General features: G+C 42.7%; 1 protein-coding gene across 6 annotated transcripts in view; it reads right to left on the minus strand.

Annotated features, from left to right (window-relative positions):
* The window catches only part of PSD3 (pleckstrin and Sec7 domain containing 3), a 432,295-nt gene that overhangs the window by 226,876 nt on the left and 185,189 nt on the right, over positions 1-20,230 (minus strand). The window contains exon 1 of one of the 6 annotated variants that reach the window (XM_015565167.1): positions 19,620-19,654. The exons of 4 other annotated variants lie outside the window; for them this stretch is intronic. In XM_015565167.1, coding sequence (XP_015420653.1) covers positions 19,620-19,639 — 20 coding nt within the window. In that variant the 5' untranslated portion in view covers positions 19,640-19,654. Of the gene's footprint in view, positions 1-14,618; positions 14,718-19,619; positions 19,655-20,230 lie in introns of those variants that run through there. One more of the 6 variants, XM_015565168.1, reaches the window with a different exon arrangement.

The raw sequence follows: 20,230 nt of genomic DNA on the forward strand, positions 1-20,230 counted from the left end.
AAATTAAGGAGTGGATGGTCTGAAATTGACCATGTCCTTTAATGACGGTGACTGATACACTGCACACACTGATGGAGACAGAGAGGTCTGGATTTAGACATCACACTCCCATATCTTACCCAGAAACCCACTTGTTTATCCAGGCCAAGATATCCCTTCCTGTTTCTCCAAATTCAAATGAACTAATTTATAGAAATTCATTTAAAGGGGGGTGTTAACATTATCAATAAAGAAATACATCACGAACTCAAACTTAGGAAGAATATTTACTACACCACAGAGTGAGATCAAGTCTATCCCTCCAAAGAAAATTTATAAAAAAGAAATGTCAAATTGTTACAAGTCAGAATTGCCTGGACTGGCTCCTCTGCTTTTTCTCTCTAAAATCCTTAACAATTAAAAAGAGAAAGACAAACAGCACAAATAATACTCATATATACTTCCTATATAACAAGAAAACCAATGACAATGGCTGTTTATGTATAATGCTTAACTCATTATTCCCTAGTGCATCCCTCTATAGAGGCCCATTCAGTAATACAATCATTAATAAAAGTCAATTCAAAAGCAATAAATTCCCAAACAGCATATGAAAACCCAATATATGCTTCATTATTACTTGTTATAATTATCAAAACATTTTTCTGGTTTCTCTTTTTTCATATGTAATTATCTGAAACTTAAAAATAATTAGTTTTCTATCACTGATTGGTTACATATTAAGGAAAAGTTCTAATTGAAAAATAATGGTTTTAAAGTGCCACATTCTGCCCCATCACACCCTAAGGGGGAAAAATGGTCAGTTTTAATTTTAAAAATATGAAGTACTGAACTACTTTCAACTGGATCTTAAACCATCTTCTAATTATTCATATTCATGGATGTTCCACACATTTTAAAACGCAATAAATAATTTTATGGAGAAATTTCTCTGTGGTCCACATTTTTGCTGGGATTAATATTGGTATACCATATATTCACTGGCCGCCAGAAGCTGGGCAGCAAAAGTAGGAAGAAGGCGGGCACAGAAATTCTTGAAGGATTGGCTCGTGAGGGAATGTACAAACGTGGACCAACCTAAAGAGCAATAGATACTCTACAAATTATATGACCACTTAACTCCTATCCTAGCATATAAATGCACTCAAAAGTGATGAATCAACCCAGTCAATCAGCTCTATAAAACTGTTATTTAAGCTTTATTCTTTATTTTTATTTTTGAAATGTATAAGTAATATCACTCTGGTCTTAAAAAGCAGCAAGAAAAGGAGGGAGGGGGAGGAAGAAAGGGCAATGAAAAGAAAACACTAACCAAGCCAATAGCTAGAAAATCACCCAAGAAGCTAAAAAAAGAAAAACCTAGCAATCTGGGACTTCCACTTGGAGGATACGCTCCTTCCTTCGGGGTCTGCAGAAAACAGATTTCACTTTGCTGCCATCCCTAAAATTCATTTTCCAATTTCTCCTTCAACTATAATCAAATCACCTAGACAATCTTACTATCACAATCTGAATTCCTATCCTTGGAATTAGACGTTAATAAAAGCTAAACATACTTTAAGTCAATCGCAACAGTCCTATTAAAAGATCTTTACCCCACCACTTAAAATAAAAAGAAGAAAGTACAAGTCAAGTAGCTATAATAGCAAATGTGTGACTTCTCCCCTCCCCTGTATCAACCAGAGGTGTTAAAAGTCCTGTCCTCCTGGCTTTGTGGTCCTGCCCCACGGGATTCTAAAGTCCACAATTTGCTGCAATGCCACCAGCTGCAAGTCCCCAATAGATGACGTTTCTGCACCTTATCACAGCGTTGTCACATGCTAGTCACTTCACAGCAACCAAAATACTTACAGAAATAACTCCCATTGATAACATTTAAAACTTGCCAAAGTTTGGGAAAGCTCATTATTATAAACTAGAGGCCTGATGCACGAAATTCATGCAAGGGTAGGCCTTCCTTCCCCCAGCTGCAGGTACCGGCTTCCCTCTGGCTACCTGCACCAGCAGGCTGCAGGCATCAGGGACCCGGGCTTCCCACAGCTGCCAGCAGCGGCCCCACCCCCTGCCGGCACCTGCCTTGGCCTGATGCTGCCTGTGTCCGCCACCACCCCTCCCCTTCCCCCTTGATTGATCGCCCACCAGCCAGTGTCTTGGACCTCCCTCTGTGAGGCGATCATGGGGCAATGGCAGCCCCCCTCCCCCAACAATCGCATCACACCCTCCGTGGCTGGCCTGGCGCCAGTGCTTGTCATAGTGTGGTCGTCCGGATGGTTGTTCTGCTGTTCGGTCAGTTTGCATATTATGCTTTTATTATTATAGATGAGGACACCACTACCTGCTCTTTCCCCTTTCAGTTACAGGTAATGCTTTATACTAAATCAATCTCTCTCTCTCTCTCTCTCTCTCTCTCTCTCTGAATTTGTTTATGGATTTAGAAGGGACTTAGTTTACTAAACTTTCAGGATATTTCCATTTCTTTTAATCAGACACTGTGGTCTTTTTCAAGATACACGCACACGCACACACGCGCTCACAAATGTCTCCTAATACTCAGGATAAGGCCTGAAAAGCACTCTAAACTTAATAGGAGAAAAAAGTGAGGCTCAGAAAGACTGACTTTCCCAAAGACAAAAAGCTATGTAGATACAAAGCTGGAATTGAACCACATCTGTCTTCAATCCTGGAGGACTTTGCATAGTAAACAACCCATTGTACTAATTAATAGAGAACTCAAATAAAACTGAAAGGCAAAAATCACTAAGAAAAAAAAAAGTATGGGTTAGGAGACTCAAACAGACCTAGGCCTACACAATACTGCCACATCTCCTAGCAGGGGCTCACCTCACTGTTCCTAGCACACTGTTCCTATCACTGGGTGATCAAGTCTCCAGCTCACTTCCACTGCCTCTTTCCTGTACACCACGCAGCCCCTTTGCTCAGGCTGTTGCTCCCTCGGCCTCATGAGTCCTTCCTCCTTTCCAGCACATGGAAATCCACTCACTCCTCCAGGCTCATTTCAAATGCTTCTCCACAGCCTAACCAAACCCATGACTGACTATACTTGCAGCTGCAGAGCACTTCTGTCGTGCCTCTAATGGGATATTTCTTTAGGTCTGTCTGGAAATGAAATAATGCATGTGAGAGTAATGAAAAGATGCTCTAAAGTTTGAGAGAAATTTTTATCATAATTTTAAAACAAGTCTTTAAAAGACTAGCATCTCACAGAACCTGATGGCAAGAAGCACAACCATTTTTTCCCTCAAGAAAGCTCTGGAGACACCAAACCTTAGTACTTTTCTATTGAATGAATGAGCCCTCTGGACCCTCTGAACTCTAGATTCTACAAGTGGCAAAGGTAAAAAGATGTGTTGAAGTTCTGCTTGGTCTCCTTGATTATAAACTCCAATGGATCATATCTATAACGTCCATTTTGGGCCCTACTCAGGTTGGCTCAGTGGATAGAGCATCGGCCTATGGACTGAAGAGTCCCAGGTTCGATTCTGGTCAAGGGCACATACTCAGGTTGCTGGCTCTATCCCCAGTAGAGGGTATGCAGGAGGCAGCCGATCAATGATTCTCTCTTATCATTGATGTTTCTATCTCTCTCCCTCTCCCTTCCTCTCTGAAATCAATAAAAATATATTTTTAAAAATAAACAAATAAAATATCCATTTTGGGTGAATCTAGCCTTACAGCTCCTGGGCATTTCTTTTAGCTATTTCCCAGGAGGTCAGAGACCATGCATACTACAACGCATTGAAAAAAATAACAATAAAAATGATCTTCTGTGATCAATACCAGAGAAATAGATATTTAATAAGCATCAAAATACCTTTGGCCATTATAGCATCAACAAATTTGGTGGGTTTTGAGCCAGCTTCAAAAAGAAATCAGTTCTCAGCCATAGTTGAGAAAGGAAATAAAAGACTACAGCATAACCCAAACTATACCCTTGCAGAAGTTGTAGTTGTCTTTGGAGGTAACAACTCCAACTGAGTACTAGCCTGCAGATAAATTTCCTGTTTCATGGTTCCTTACAGACTAGATTCATTCAATCTGAGCCATCCCTGAAGCCAGAGCATGATATACTGGCGGAGAGCTAGTACCATGTGCATGTATGGAAAACACCTGCAGAAGCCACATACTGGGGAGGCAGCTACTGCAGGTGAAAGCACTGTAATGGGCAGAGAACACTGGACTGAGGGAGAAGGAAAACAACTCACTGGTTAAAAGCAAGGACTTGAGACCCAGATCTTGGTTCACATCCTGGCTCTGACATGTGCTAGCTGTGTGAAGTTGGGCAAGTTACTTTTCTGTGCCTTAGTTTCCTCATTTGTAAAACAGGTAAAATTATTACCTATAGCAAGTGTATACAATAGTGCAACTATTACCAATAGTCTGGCCCTGAAGCTAAAATGCTGCATGACCTCGGGAAAGTCACTTAACATCTCAGCTCCCGATCTGTAGAGTGAAAGGGTTCAATCCAACCCTTATGCAGCTCCAGAATTGATCTGCACATACACACAGCACCGGCCCAACCCAATCTGCCGAAGCCAGCAGACTAACTTGCTTAATTTTGTCAGTCATGTAGTAATTTCACATAAAATCAGCTCAATCACTGAGTGTCTGTTTCAACATGACATCAAACAGCAGGTCTGTCAGGAAGACACTGAACAAATAAATGAGATATAGAAAATAATAACCAAGGAAGTATCTGGCCTTCCCACTTATATTCAGTTCTGAGTTCTCCATTTATAATAGGATTAATATGATAATAACAATAGAAGTATAGGGAGATAAGTTGACTCTAAGTTGAGGAACACTAAAACTACCTGATAATTTTTTTTTTCACTGCTGGAAATATTTTCATAAACTGTCACCATCCAGGCTCTCAAAAGCAAATCTTCCTTTCTTTGGCCAATGAAAGAGCAACAAATACTACGTTTTCGTACACACTCCTGTCTTTTTGCTCCCACTGCCTTCTTCACTCTAGCTTTAAACGTGGTGTTTATTGTAGGCGGGGTTCCTGAACTGTAGGAGCCAGCCTGCCATTTTGGATGCCGTAAAAGCCCAGTGGCTGCACTACTGAAACCCCAAAGAGCAAAGAAATTAAAGGGCAAAGCATAAAGAATAGGGTTTTATTTCCTTCTGCCCCAGGGCACAGAGTTCATCCATGTAGAAAATGACCTTTCAGATCCCTCAAGACTCTCGGCTCAACTCCAGTAGCAGAAAGAAGGCCTGGCCTTCAGTCTATGAGGGTTCAGATCCAGGTAAAAGTAAATGTTTCGGGAACAGGCACACATGTCCCTGCCCTTTCAAGTACGCAGCTTCCCTCTTGGAGCTACTATTTATTTTTGCTAATTAAGCATCTCCGTGCAGTCTCTCCCTCACGCCCACTGATAAACATGCCTAACTCTCCCCCATTCCCCTTTTAGTCATCAATTTAGGAAACCTTTCTTGAGTGACTATGTATGTGTCAGACACAAAGGTCAATAAGGTACATATACTCTCTGACAGTGTGCAGTTTGAGTTTACAGATGAGTAACAATTTTTAAAAGTCAATTTTAAAAAGCAATTATCAGAATATTATTTAAAGAAAATACAGGTCACATTAGAAGTACATGTGGTAGGACATACACCTCGTTTATGGAAATCAACCTTCCTAGAGAAAGTGGCACTGAATTTGACTCTGAGGACTAGAATGCTAAGAATGGGAGATAAGAACAGGCAAGAGAACAACACATTTAAGAAAGCAGAAAAAGTTCACCGTGGCTGAAGTTTAGGGATGGAGGTGGGAGGTGTGCAAAACACAGAGCAGGCAAAAGATGCAGTGGCTACATTATGAAAGCCCCTACTTACATTGCCTTGAAAACACTTCCTACTCCATTTGTTTAAGGTCCATTTCTCGATTTTCCATAACAGTAGACCACTATCAATTACCAGAAAATCACAAGACTAAATCTGTGACATGCTACATTAGCAAGTACAGTATGTTCATGGAACAGATCACATGTGCATTTTTACAGGAACTTCTAAAGGCGATGATTTGACCAGAAGAAGTATAACAAGTGAAATGTTCAGGTTCCAAGACAAGCCTGAAATGACACATTCAGCCAGTGGAGAAAATCTTTTCAGTCAAGAACGGTTTTCCACTAGTTTTGTTTACCTATATGTTCCCAAAGCATTTTGACTATCCAATCAGAATAATTATCCCTAACAAAATACATCAGCATAAGATATGCTCTATATTCCATTATAATTATCTTCATCCTAAAAGATCTACCACAATAAAATGAGAATAAGAAATAAAGAGAGAGAGGAAACTAGAAATAAAATAATTACTTGCAGATGTTGTGACTGCCTACATGTAAAGCCCAAAAGTATGAAGTTAAAAAAGCTATTAGAACTAGTAAGGCAGCCAGTTACAAAATAAAAATATAAAAAAAAACAGCTTTAGTAAGCCGTGACGGACACTTAGAAAATATAATTGTGGAAAAATTCTACTTATAATCATATAAAATTTATAAAGTAGATAGGAGTAAACTTTTAAAAAGTATAGAACTAAAATTTAAAAAGCTGCCTTAACCGGTTTGGCACAGTGGATAGAGCGTCGGCCTGCGGACTGAAGGGTCCCGCAGCTACAAAATTTTGCTGTAAGAAATTAGTACTAAATAAACACTATGCTTCTGGAATGAATATGGCAAATACATTATTTCTCTCTCAAATTCCCCTAAAATTTGTCATAATTCAAGGGGCACATAAAAATAAAGCCATAAAGAACTAGAAGAAAACACAGCTGAGTGTAAAATTTCCTCACAGAGAACCTATTTCTAAATTTTATACTAGCAGAAATCATGGTTTAATTAACAGATTTGGTTACATGGTAAAAACATCGAGCAAAATTAAAATGATATGAGACAAAAGACAACACTAGCCTTCATATGTGAGGGCCTTCTGTGTACCCACACAAGAAAGATGAATACACCATATTAAAAAATAGGCAAAAGACACTGTCCTGAACATTTAGTCACTGTGTCTCTCCTAGAGAGGCTGCTCCATCCTCAGCCTTGGACAGAGCCAGCCCAGCTGCCTCAGTCCCCATCCTGACCTCAGCCAGTAGTGACCACCTGATGAAGCCAATTGATTGCTCACTCCTAGACATCTGTCACACAGACACTCATGGCACTTAGATGATGATGGTACCTGAACTGAAAGGTCATAATTAAAGTAGGGCCAAAGGAAGTGACATCGCAAGCCAAATATAGGTGGAATAAAGAGTTACGGGAGAGTAGAGACCTCCTGAAAAGGAAGAAAAGGGAAATCCCGTTTGCAAAAAAAAAAAAAAAAAAAAGCAGGAGAGTGAAGATGATGGAGGGAAGCAGACCCTCCAGCTATGGTCTCTGGGAGATCTGGTTGCGTTCTGCATTCTGTTGTTGGATATAAACCAGAGTGCCTGTGATATCCATCCAATAAAACCAGTTCGTGTCATTTTCAGTCCACTACAACTGGAGCCACAGGCCAAAACAAACATGAGCAAGCAAGTCACAAAGACGGATAAAAAGATCAGAATTAAATGTGAAAAAAATGCTCATATATGTAAGTTATCAAAGAAGTACAAGCTATGGCACTCAGAGAGCATTTTCAGCCATCAAATGTGCAATATAAAAAGGCACTGAGGCCCCAGCTGGTTTTGCTCAGTGGACAGAGCATCGGCGTGCGGATTGAATGGTCCCAGGTTCAATTCCAGTGAAGGGCACATGCCCGGGTTGCAGGCTCAATCCCCAGTGTGGGGCATGCAGGAGGCAGCCGAAAGGCACTGAGATAAGCCGTGGCCTGTGTGGCTCAGTTGGTTGGGCATCATCCCATGCATTGAAAGGTCACTGGTTGGATTCCTGGCTGGGGCACATAACCAGGTTTGGGGTTTGGTCTCTAGTCAAGAGGTGTAGGGAGGCAACCAATTGATGTTTCTTTCTCACATTGATGCTTCTCTCTCTCTCTCAAATCAATGCAAACATTTTTAAAGGCACTGAGATAATACTGAGGTATGGGAAGAGATACAGGTACTCATATTGGAGAGGAGAGTAAACTGATAAATTTCCTAGCTTCAATGAGTCTGAAAAATGTGTATATCCTAATTGCCAGCAATTATGCTTGTAAGCATTTAAGAAAATCATAAATATACAAAAGAAAATTACTAAAGAACACTTACTGCAGTGCTATCTATATATATAAAGAGGTAATATGCTAGTTGGTCCTAAAGGTGTCTCAATCATGACCAGTCAACAGGATGCGCGAGCACAGGAGCTGGTGGGTGGGGACAGGGGTGGGGACTTGTGCCACCGGGACATGAGGCTGCCACAGGGGGTGGCCCCCACCTGGCGGAGACATGTGAAGGCCCGGAGGGGGGGCATCAGGACGGGCCACGGAGCCCCACCCCACCCCCCAGGGGAAGCACACAGGCCTGCGGCACCGCCTGGCCCGAACGGGATGTGGCGGTCCCCCCCCAGCGGAAGCGTGCGCAGGCCCACGGTGCCGCCTGGCCCAGATCGGGCATCAGGAAGGGCACAGGGACTTGGCGGAGAGCTCTCAGTACTCCTGCACCAGGGTCTGAAGGCATGGAGAGGAGGGGAGAGCACATAGGCAGTTAGTGGGTTTAGGCTAGGAGGGGAGAGCAGACAGGCAGTTAGGGGGATCAAGCTAGGAGGGGAGTACAGATAGGAAGTTGGGGGATCAGACAAGGAGGGGAGAGCAGTTAGGGGGATCAGGCCGGCAGGGGAGCAGCTAGGGGCATCAGGCAGGCAGGAGAGCAGTTAGGGGCATCAGGCAGGCAGGCAGGTGAGTGCTTAGGAGCCAGTGGTTCTGGATTGTGAGAGGGATCCCAGATTGGAGAGGGTGCAGGCCAGGCTGAGGGAACCTCCTCCCCCTCCCCCATGCATGAATTTTGTGCACCAGGCCACTAGTTTATTTATAAGAACATAAAAGAAAAACTCAACAATTACTTAAATCAGTGTTTGTCAAACATTCATCTATCACTTTCATGACTTCTGCATACCCCTTTATCACATGTACTGATTTCCTCAATATTATTCTTTAAATCAGCTCCTGCCTTTAATTAAACTACTTTCCCAGTAAGTTTTTACTGACCCAGTGAGTTTTTACTGAGTGCCTACTGAGTGCCAGAAACTGTTCTAGGTGCTGGAGATTTAACAATGACTAAAACAGAAATCCCTGCCCTGGTGGGGCTTACAGTTTAGTGGAGAGACAGATAATAAGTAAAATACACAGCACTTTAGTGACCTGGTTAGGGAGCAAAAATAAAGCAGGCAACGGGAATATGAAGCTTTAGGGGGAAAGGAGTCAGAAGGCTAGAGAAGGTAGCCAGGTAAATGCTCACTAGACAGGAGCCTTTAAAGAGATGAAAGGGGGGAGCTGGCCATGGGGTTGTATGGAGATAAGCTTTCAGGAACATGAAAGAGCAAGGGCAAGAGCGGAAGCTGGCCAGGTGTGTTCAAAGAAAGGCAGAAACCAATGCATCTAACGCAAAGTGAGCAAGAAGAGTGGGAGGAGATGAGGTCATAGAGGAATGGCGTGTAGATGGGGCAGATCGTGCAGGGACTTGCAGGTGATGGTAAGGACTCTGGCTTTTGCTCTGCGATGGAAAGTGAGCACAGACTGAGAAAAGACTGGAGTGGGACACTAGGTACAAGGATATTATAATAAACGATGGCGACTTGGATCATTTGGACCGTGGTGGCATCAGGAGGGATGAAAGGGTTGAAATACGAATATGTCTTGAAGAAAGAGCTGACCAGATTCCTGATGTGCAGGACCATGAAGACCTAGTGAAGTCATACAATGAGTCACATGAGTGAGGTGCTGAAGAGGTCCTAAGGACTCATGGCATCTGAAGGTGTTCCAGAGCAATGGTAGCCATGAAGTCATAGGTTAATGCACTAGTTACTATTTATAATACACACGAGTATATAGCTATTAACTAAACACGCTTAGTCGTGTATTTCCTACAATTATCTCATATACCACCAATTATTTCCTATATCTGCAACAGACTTTGGGAAGCCCTCACTTAAATACATCCTGAGTATGTGCACACTCAAACACACACACAAATGTTGGCAATACATATACCAAAATGGCAACAGTACTAATTGGAGGTAGAATAACAGTAGATAATTTTCTTTGTGTTTCTCAAATTGTCATCAATGAATAAATACTTTACTTTTTAATATACATGCAAGACTTGCTCAAATCAAGTTCTCTGTTTCTGGTTTCATATTATGAAAAGGCTTTTAACTACACATTCAGAAGGAGAGAAGAAAACTAAGATAGAGAACTACCGGCAGTGGTGGGAAATGCGCTAACTAAAAAAAGCAACTAAAAAAAGAATCCCAGATAACAGTGACACCGATGGGATATACGTATAATCTTAAAAACTCAGCGGATGGCATACCACAGAGAAAAAAGATCAAGATCCAGAAAGTAGAAACAGAGACAAAAGTGAGACAGTCTTGAACCAGCCACGAGCAAGCTCTCGGGCACTCACGGGACCAGGGGCCAGCAATCCACTGAGACTTCACTGCTTTGTGGTGAACGCACCTTCTTGCCACACGCGAATATCATTACACTGTATTTTAATAAATGCTCAAATGCTTCCCTGTCAATGTCACCTGAACCATTATCCGGGTAAAATACACATTAGTATGCGTACACGGAGTAAGAGGCAGCTCAATAAACGCCAGGGTGGGCCCTGGGGAAATGGATTGTGTCCCCTCTCTGCCCTAATGGTGTAGTTTTCATAGGAAACTAGGATTAAATGGAAGGTTTTTAGGTCAAACCACTTAGGTTATCAGGATGTCACTGTTCCTGATGCTTCATTACTAACTGACAAAGACCTCAGTGTGCAGAGTAAATGAGAGGAGACTAAATTCTAAAAGCGCTCTGGTCAGCTCTGAGGTTTTCCAGTAATTGTCTACCTTGCACAAAGACTAGGATGACTCTTCTAACTTCGATTAGACCAACAACTTTTTATCTTCAAGAAATCATGCTGTACATCAGGCGGACAGCTACTGGGTCAGGAGCGTCACTCTGGGAATGAAATGATAGTGGACTGTACTAAAAGCCTACTGTATAGACCAGCCGTGGGCAAACTACAGCCCGCGGGCCGAATCCGGCCCGTTTGAAATGAATAAAACTAAAAAAAAAAAAAGACCGTACCCTTTTATGTAATGACGTTACTTTGAATTTATATTAGTTCACACAAACACTCCTCCATGCTTTTGTTCCGGCCCTCCGGTCGCTCTCCCAGCTCTCTAATAAAGAGCATAATTATGAACGGTTTGAAGTTGTCTCATTTCTCAAATGAATCATATGGCTTAACTACTTAGTCATGTAAATGCCATCTGACAAAGCTCACACCTGAGTTCATCTTGCAGCCCTGACCAGGGCTTTTAGCTCCTAAAACAATCTACTGCCAGTAATACTTGATTTTGCATTTTGATTTCATGTCGGGCTAAGGTTTTGTAATATGACCAAACACATTAAGTATAAAAAAGTACCAAAAGGTCAGTACGGTCTTACCACTGGACAAGTGACAGAACGTGGGTTTCCTGGAAAGGAAACAGTCTGACCCTCCCTTCCTCATCTCTTCTGCTCTCCAAAAGCACTTTACTTGTTAGTGGGTCATTATTCACTAAATGTGTCCTGTCCTCTTAAAAAAAAAAAAGTAAATGGCACTGAAGAAACTTTAAGTACGTGCAAGCCAAAATCCAATGTTTTTGAAATAATAATGTTCAATAAAACAGATGCAAGCCTTCAGTGGCTGACAACCTATCTCAGTTAACTGCGCTTCAAAAATGTTTTATGAACTATGCCTTGTTTATTTCTCAGTAATCTCAATGGGTCTCTGAATACTCTAAATGAATGATCTGAAGGAAATGGGCTTATCATACAAACAGAAGTGGCAGACAGCTCAAAACCAATGTTAAACAAACAGAGGGAGAGGTCCTTGAAAAGGAACTAAATCTCAACACACCACTTCCTGCGCAGCTTTCTCACAAATAGTCAGGCTGCTGCTCATTTTAACCAGAAGGAAGAACCACAAAAGTGTGCCAGTGTAAAAAAAAAAGGGGTGCCAGTGTTCTAACATGAGGGCAGATCACTTAAAGCGTTCTGATTGGTTAGTTCATCCGTTTCTGACATTCTTTTATCAGAGCACAGACAGAAAAGGAACCACTAGTCTAAACACATTTTCTCCACTGAACTTTTAGACACAAATCTAACAGTACTTTTCAAGCAAAATATTTTCTTAAGCATGAAAGAGGAAAAAGACCACAAACACTAGAGCAAAGCTTTCCTTTGAAAAGATCCCTTGTCAAGAGGCAAATTCCCCTGGCTGCTCTAGCAACACTCCCTCCACCAAAGAGCACCTTGGGTTTGCTTTTCCTCACCAAGCCCTGGTCCTTAAGGTGGGGCCTCCGTTTGCCACAGCAAATCGCAGTGGCCAACGAAGGTGGAGGCCTATTCTGAGGAGGAACCAGGATTACTCACCCAGAGAGAACAAGTTTCCTAGGAAGGGTTTGCAGCTCCAAGACTTCTAGGACACACCACTCACCACAGGTATCATCCCTGTGCGTCAACGCAACACTGAGCTCAAAGTAGCAACGGAGTTAGCCTCCAAGTGTCTCAGCACACAAAGCCAGGCTTGAGCTTGGCTGTGGCTCGCCCAGGACACAGTGATGACACAACTAGCTCCACACAGTATCTCCCTGCCTCCCACACAGCCTGTGGCAGTGGACTGACAGATGTGGCAGTTACCTAGCAATACTTTGTGGTTATCGCACCCACATTATTCACAGAGACAGACAAAGCAGTGCCATCCTTCCATAAAACTTTTCTCTCTCCGCCCACCTCCTGCTAAACTCCAAGGTATTACATGGAGGAACAAAATACTGGCTTGTGCTTAGTAGAAAATAGTCAGACCAGGGGCCATTAAAGATCCCTCTGTCCTCAGAGTTAAACAAAATTACTCTGCAATATTTCAAAGAAATGGAAATTCCTTCTCCTTGAGACTGTCCCACCACATCATGCTACACAGCTAAGCCCTGTGCCCCCTGAGTAATAGGCAAGGGGTTGGGGGAGAGGGGGTTTTGGAGGAGAGACCTAAGCCAGAATGTCTCAAAACACTTGTGACAAACATGCAGGCCTCCCAGAAATTGCCTGGCGTTGGCATTTGCTAAGCTAAGTGATCTAAACGGTTGGCCCAGGCTGAGGTAAGCACTTCAGTGGAATCCATAAAGGACTCTACTTCACTTCTCTCCACTGCGATTCACAGTATTCAGACAAAAATGTGGGTTAATATACATTAAGCACTTTCAATGTTCCAGGCACTGTTCTGAGACTTTTACGGACATTAGCACATTTAATCTTCATATAGTATGTCCACTTGACAGATGGGAAAATTGAGGCATGAGGAAGCAGTATAGCAGAGCTGGGATGTGTCCCTAGGAAGCCTTCAGACACCACACTGTGAATACTGCTTATCCACCTCCCTGGGAGAGGTCTGTGGTACCGTGTGGTGTGCCAGATCACAGACAGTGGGCAGACGTGGCAAAGACATTCTGAAACAGCAGGATGTCTAAGAAAGTCAAGAGAGTTGAATTATTTTTTTAATATATTTTACTGATTTTTTACAGGGAGGAAGAGAGGGATAGAGAGTTAGAAACATCGATGAGAGAGAAACATCCATCAGCTGCTTCCTGCACACCTCCTACTGGGGATGTGCCCGCAACCAAGGTACATGCCCTTGACCAGAATCGAACCTGGGACCTTTCAGTCCGCAAGCCGAAGCTCTACCCACTGAGCCAAACCAGTTAGGGCGAGAGTTGAATTATTGTTTCAATTTCATCAACTGTAAGACTTGAAACAAGTTACACCTCACTTCCTTGGCCTCAGTATGTTTATTTATCTGCATAACTTGTGTACCTGTGTGTGTAGGGGGACAAGGTGAATTCTCTTCTAAAATTCTATAACACTGTCCTATGCTTGCTTAAGTTATTAAAATACTCTTTGCTATTTTAACAGTACTAAAACAAAAACCTAAGTAGGGAATAGAAAGCAAAAGAAGTCTCCTAATTTCTGTTGGATAAAAATCAAGTTTACAACCTAAACTGCCTGGTGAACCCGACCAGCAGTGACAACTCATGCCTAAGGCAGTTCAGTGGTATCCACACTAATCGGATGGCTCAGTAGACTGTCCCACGGTTTGCTAATGTGTGTACCTGTGTCTAGGTATGCTCGTGTGCTCACGGAAAAAGAGAGAGAAGTATGTCATGTATCCTTAGTGAGGACAACTCACTGAAGCAGCGCCATGGGGGCGTCAGGGATGCCAGAGTAGAGCTCAGTATCGCTCCACTCAAGCTCTGACAAAGCAACTCCACTTCCAACCATCTGACAAAAGCGAGTTCTTCGTAATACTTTATTTTTAAATGTTGGTCTATTTAAACACACACACACACACACACACACACACACACACGCACACACAGGCGTGCGCGCACACACACATGTTTTAAAACCCACTAGCACAGAGGAATCGCACTTACTTTCCTGCAGAGAAAGGGCTCCCCGGATCCCACGTGGAAATGGCGAGAGGAAGTGCAAGCATTGTTCGAAGAGGAAGGGTGCTGGTGTGTGGGTGGGCTTTTCTGGGTTGCACCCAGCCAGCTGGTATTAACCAGTCATCCTGGGTGACTCAACTATGGTGAAGACAGCAACAATTATTTGAGGTTTTCAAGAAACTCTTGTCTGGTGCTAACAGGACTGAACCACTCTCAGAAAGCCTCCGAAGGAGCAGGGTAGGAAGCGGCTTCTATTCTGACACACCACCGAGGGAGACACCCATCTGCCTCAGGATGTGAAGATAACAGAATGAATTTAAAAGCATAAACTAATAAAGGGTCTCTGGTCTCTCCCTTTGTTCAATGAGAACTTACTCTATTTGTAAGCAGAATACTCAAGACCAATGGAGGCATAGAGAAGGTGGAGATGATAAAATAAATAAATAAACAAACAAACAAACAAACAAAAAGCCACAGCTACTAGCCATAGGAGAAGAAAGGTAGCAATTAGATGGACTCCCCCATCCTCCCATTTTAGCAGGTATTTCATCAAATGTCTTAGAATCCCGGGAAGGGAAGTAGCCAGAGCCTACTGCTGGACACACAAGGAGACTTGAGTCTGCTGACCGAGGACCACACCAACCAGCAGTTAGCCCATAACCAGAGCTCCTTGGGCCAAACCACAGCGACTCTGAAGCATCACTGTGAATTCCCATAAACCCAAACCCGCTCAAGACCACACGGCTCCAAAGGGTACCGGCCCTTTATAACCCTCTAAGGTGCAGGGACTGCTTAGAGGTAGTTCAGTTTTGACATAAAAATGCTCCCACCAGGGGCTTAAGTGGAAACAACTCTTTTGGTTCTCCTTCACAGCAATCTGGACGTTCGGTTTAGTTCTAAGGTGAGTTAGAGCTCACAAATATTGGATGGTTTTACTAACATTCAATCAGTGAGAGCTCTTTGGCCAAGGCTTTAGACATAAATAGGTATCAGAGAATGAGTGCTCTGACTACAGCAAGCCTGGCACCCTGTTCAGGCACAGAAAGAGAGGAACTTCCCCTGACGTTCCCTTTTGCCAGAACACGTGGACCAGGCGTGGATTTTTCTTGAGCAGAGACCCACACATTTTCCTACTCTCTCACTTTTGTAAGGAGATAGTTGATTTCCATGTTATTTTTTCCATTCACAGTGCACCACTCTAGAAGACAGTGTCTCTACTGTGGTTGTTAATAAAAAAATAAAATAGAATCATCAGAAGGACCATAGGGACCCATTCCTGAGAGTTGTTACAGATAGACCAGCCAGAATGAGGAATCAGAATCACCATAGCTAAAAATATCAGCACGTCTGCATTATTGGAATTTCTCTCCGCCCACCCCCACTTTGTGCAATAGAGTAGTAAGAGAGGCATGGGAATTCCTTCTCCCTGGAAAGGTACCTACGAAGAACTCAGTGTCCTGGGTGTGTAGTTCTTTCTGCTCTTCTAATAATAGCTTTCAGATACAACTTCAGTCCTCATCTAGCAATGTCCGGAGGGCACCAAAAAAGGTACAGAGAATAGAGAAGTAGAAAAAGAAGTGAGTATGTAATATTGTCCCTTGATGCTAATCTGAGCTTTATGCTCAATGGAAAGAACAGAAATGCGTGGTGAAATAGCGGATTCAAGTATATGGAACTCCCTGGTAACAATGATGATGGCAACAAAGACAGTGACAACAGCTGACATTCCATGCACTTACTAGTTCGAGGCACTGTGTTAGCATTTCATAAGCATCATCTCAACTGATGCTGGCAACACCTCTGGGAAGTAGATGTTACTGGGACCATTTCTGAAGGAAAGAAGGGAGGATTTTTGCCCAAGGTAATACTATCAGGAAATGGCCAGTTTGGGCTATCAAGACAAATCCCCTGGTAAAGAACCAGGTTCCTAACCCTATACACGGTCCTACCCATTGCACAGAGTTCTGGTCCCAGAAGAGGCCCAGCAATCAGTGTGATCTGATTACAAATTTTAACATGATTATGGGAAGATATGCATTAATAACCTCTACATCATGCCAATTATCCATAATTATCTAAGAGCTCTATCTTCCCAGGAATAAACTAGAACAGTTTTGATAATCATTCTTTAAAAATGAAGATATCAGAGAAAGTTCCCCCTTCAGACCACTGATAACTCTAAAGAGGGTGGAATTCTCTATAAGTTGCTCTCTCCCTTCTTCTTTTTCATGCACATATAAGTAATTTGAGGTAGACACATATATCTTCCATCAGAAACTTGAAAATTCTATTAATGACTCCTAGGGGATAACACATTTCCCTCTCTTTAATTCAAGGCCTTATATGTAAACAACTTAAAGTATACTTTATCTTGGCTAAATATAATAACGATCCTCCTTCCTTCAACCATATTTATAGTTCTGACTGTTCTGTACCCTGAACCCAAACCACACTGAGATTGAATCACTTCCACTAAAAAGACACTCTGAAGCTAAGAAATCAAAATAGGACACACAGGATATCTGCAATTTCAACCACAACCCCTACTCCACCTTAAAAAGGACAGGCTGCCTTTTCATGGAAAAATGAGATTTATTACCAGAAAAGTTAGAAGCACAAAAACAGAAACTTATAAGGATACTGTTCACTAGCAGGGCTCTTTTGCAACACAAGATTTTAATCAAGAGAAAAACAGCAGTCAAATTCCAGAACCATCTAGTCTGCATAGCATTTACGTTGGGTATAAAGAAAATGATGTCATTCCAGGGTTGGGATGAGAAACAACTGTTCCACACAAAACTGGTTACAATGACCAGTTCATTCTAAATCGGTGGGAAAAGCTTTGCATTCAAATCTAGGAGTGTACAGCCATGGCTCGCAGTGTGTCTGTCATATGAGTTCACAAACTGGCCTAGATTTTTTTAAATCTTGTTTTATTTAAATAAAATACAGTTTTAACTTGAGGTTAAGTTTGTTCTGAAGTGGGAAAAATCATGAGATAAACATATGACATTTAGTCAGTTAGAATATTTCCTCAGAAGTAAACAGCATATTTTACTATTACCACTCTAATGTGAGATTATATCACTCCTGGAAGCTTGGCCACATCTGCACAGATACTGTCTTGAGAGGGCTGGGACAGAGAGGCTACCACAGCAGCAGTGAGCCGAGGAGCCATGCAATCTCCAGGACATTTAGCAGCTGCACCACCTCATTGACTAGTCCTGTTTGTGGCCCCAGAATTAGTGACATAGCATAGTGGCAACTCTCTCTCCATTCATCATGCCCAGGGGAACAGGAAAGGGTTTTAGGAGATGGGTAGTTCAAACTGAGAGTTCTTGGATCTAGCCCATCCACGCCCAATCACACAGGTGGGGAAGTCTGAGCCCTATGCCTCTCTCCTCCCCTCCCTGCTGCCCGCAGGTGAGGTTTCCCAGATCCTATAACTACAGCAATCATGATATGGCAGAAGAGAGAAATTCAAATAACTCAGACTACCTCTGAGTCTAAGAAGTCAATACAGAAACTACTGTCAGTAAAATAAGCATCTAGAGATGAAATCCTTTTTATATCCCTGTTGACGAACAGCACAGATAACCAAATGCAAGTGTAACAGCCAATACAGAATTTATATCCTTCATGTAAGTCAGTGGGATGAGCCTAAACAAAGTCTTCTCCAGCCCCAGTAGAGTGGTACCCTTCTCTGAGACAGGGTGTATCTTAAACTCAAGGCAATTTGCCAACTGTAAAGTCGCCCTGTGCTACTGAAAGAAGGAAAGAAAAAGAGATTTTCAGACCCCCTCCTGACCAGAAAATATTCTCAATAAGCCATTCAATGTGTGTGCTCAGCCTTATCAATGAGAATACCAATGTTCTAACTGGCACTGTTATCAAGATAGCAAAAGTGAATAATTCCCTGGAGAGTGGCTGATGGTCCCTGCTAATCCTCACCTCAAGGTTCAGAAGCACCATCAGGTCCTCCAACCCGAATGCCAACAGACATTTCACACAGGCTATTAGGCTAGGGGACCACGGACATCCGTGAGGCTTATACTGAAGAGACAAAAACCAAAGAAACAGAAAGAGGGAGATGGACAGAAAAGTTTCCACTTCTCCCAGGAGGGAGACATTCTCCTGGTGAAGGTGTATAGCCAGTTCAAAAGTTCTGCCTCCACCACGGGAAAAATTCAGCCACTGAAGTTTGTGGGAGGTTGTGCCTTAGACTGCTGGCACCTTGATAAACAAATGCCAAAATCAGTACACTGACCACAGGAACAACCAAATTTAAGATGTTCGGAGGTAACCTGGACTTGGGGCTGCACAAAAATTAGAAGACAGCCTCTGCCTTCAAAGACACTACAGGCTCTACCAGGCATCAGCAGTACCAGTTGCTCTGATCCCTCCTCTTCCCTCACTGACTCTCCTCTCTCATGGTCTTTGCAAACAAAGAGGAAAATCACAGGTTCCTGGGGTGTTGGTCCTAGAAAACACCTTAAATATTGCCTAGCCCAACTCCCACATTTTAAAGCTAAGATCAGCCCTAGACAATTTGGCTCAGTGGACAGAGCATCAGCCTGCGGACCAAAGGGTCCTCGGTTTGATTCTGGTCAAGAGTGTGTGCCTTAGTTGCAGACTTCTCCCGGCCTGGGTCCTGTTTGGGCTTGTGCAGGAGGCAACCAATGGATGTGTTTCTCTCACATGGATGTTTCTTTCTGTCTTTCCCTCTTCCTCCCATGCTCACTAAAATCAATGAGAAAATATCCTTGGGATTAACCAAAAAAATTATAAAAATAAATAAAGATAAGATCAGCTCAGAATTTGGTCAGCAATATGCCCAGTTTCAAGGTGTTATTGTAATACACCCCAGACTGCCAACTCCATACTTCTTCCACTCCAAAGGGAGAGAAGTGTTCTCCTGTACACAGGGCCTACAATATCCTTACACTGGACAACTACGAGTCAAGTGGGAATCACATGGACTTTCACCTTCTATGTCCTGGTTTCATTTCAGCTGCTGTGGCTCCCACTTCTGCTTTTAGGGGAGAAACAAGGAGCCTCTGAAAAGGGATGGAGAAGATGGAACCATTAGTCACTTTCTTCAGCCACGAAGAGAATTATAAGCTCCTACTGTCTCTGAGCTCACCTTCCTAGAAGAGGTGCATTTGGGGTTTCAATATAAATATTTCTTATTGGCCAACTCTGCGGAAGGGTAACCAGTGCAGGCTGCTGCCATGGGAGCACAATACAAAGAGTGAAGCTGAGTAAGCAGACCAAGAAAGACAGCCCAAGAATGGAACTGCTCCCTCCTTGCGCTTGCTCTCCATCTTATCACTGGGCAGGCTCCTCGCTGGTTTTCAAGTTGTTCTTGCATAGAAGACCCTAAATGGTCACAAAGCTCTAATCTAAGGAGCCAGAATGAGTATGATTTCACAGAGTCAAGTAATGGATTTCTGGAATTGGAATTATATGTTGCAAGTTATTTAATCTAATCTCATTTCCAGATGAGTGAATGGAGGCTGCAGAGAGAGGCTAAAAATTTAGATAAAGACAACTGGAGCCAGGGCCCCAGACTCCCAACTCCCACCATCACGCTCTTC

The sequence above is a fragment of the Myotis davidii genome, unplaced genomic scaffold (assembly GCF_000327345.1).
Source record: "Myotis davidii unplaced genomic scaffold, ASM32734v1 scaffold93, whole genome shotgun sequence".
Lineage (NCBI taxonomy): Eukaryota > Metazoa > Chordata > Mammalia > Chiroptera > Vespertilionidae > Myotis > Myotis davidii.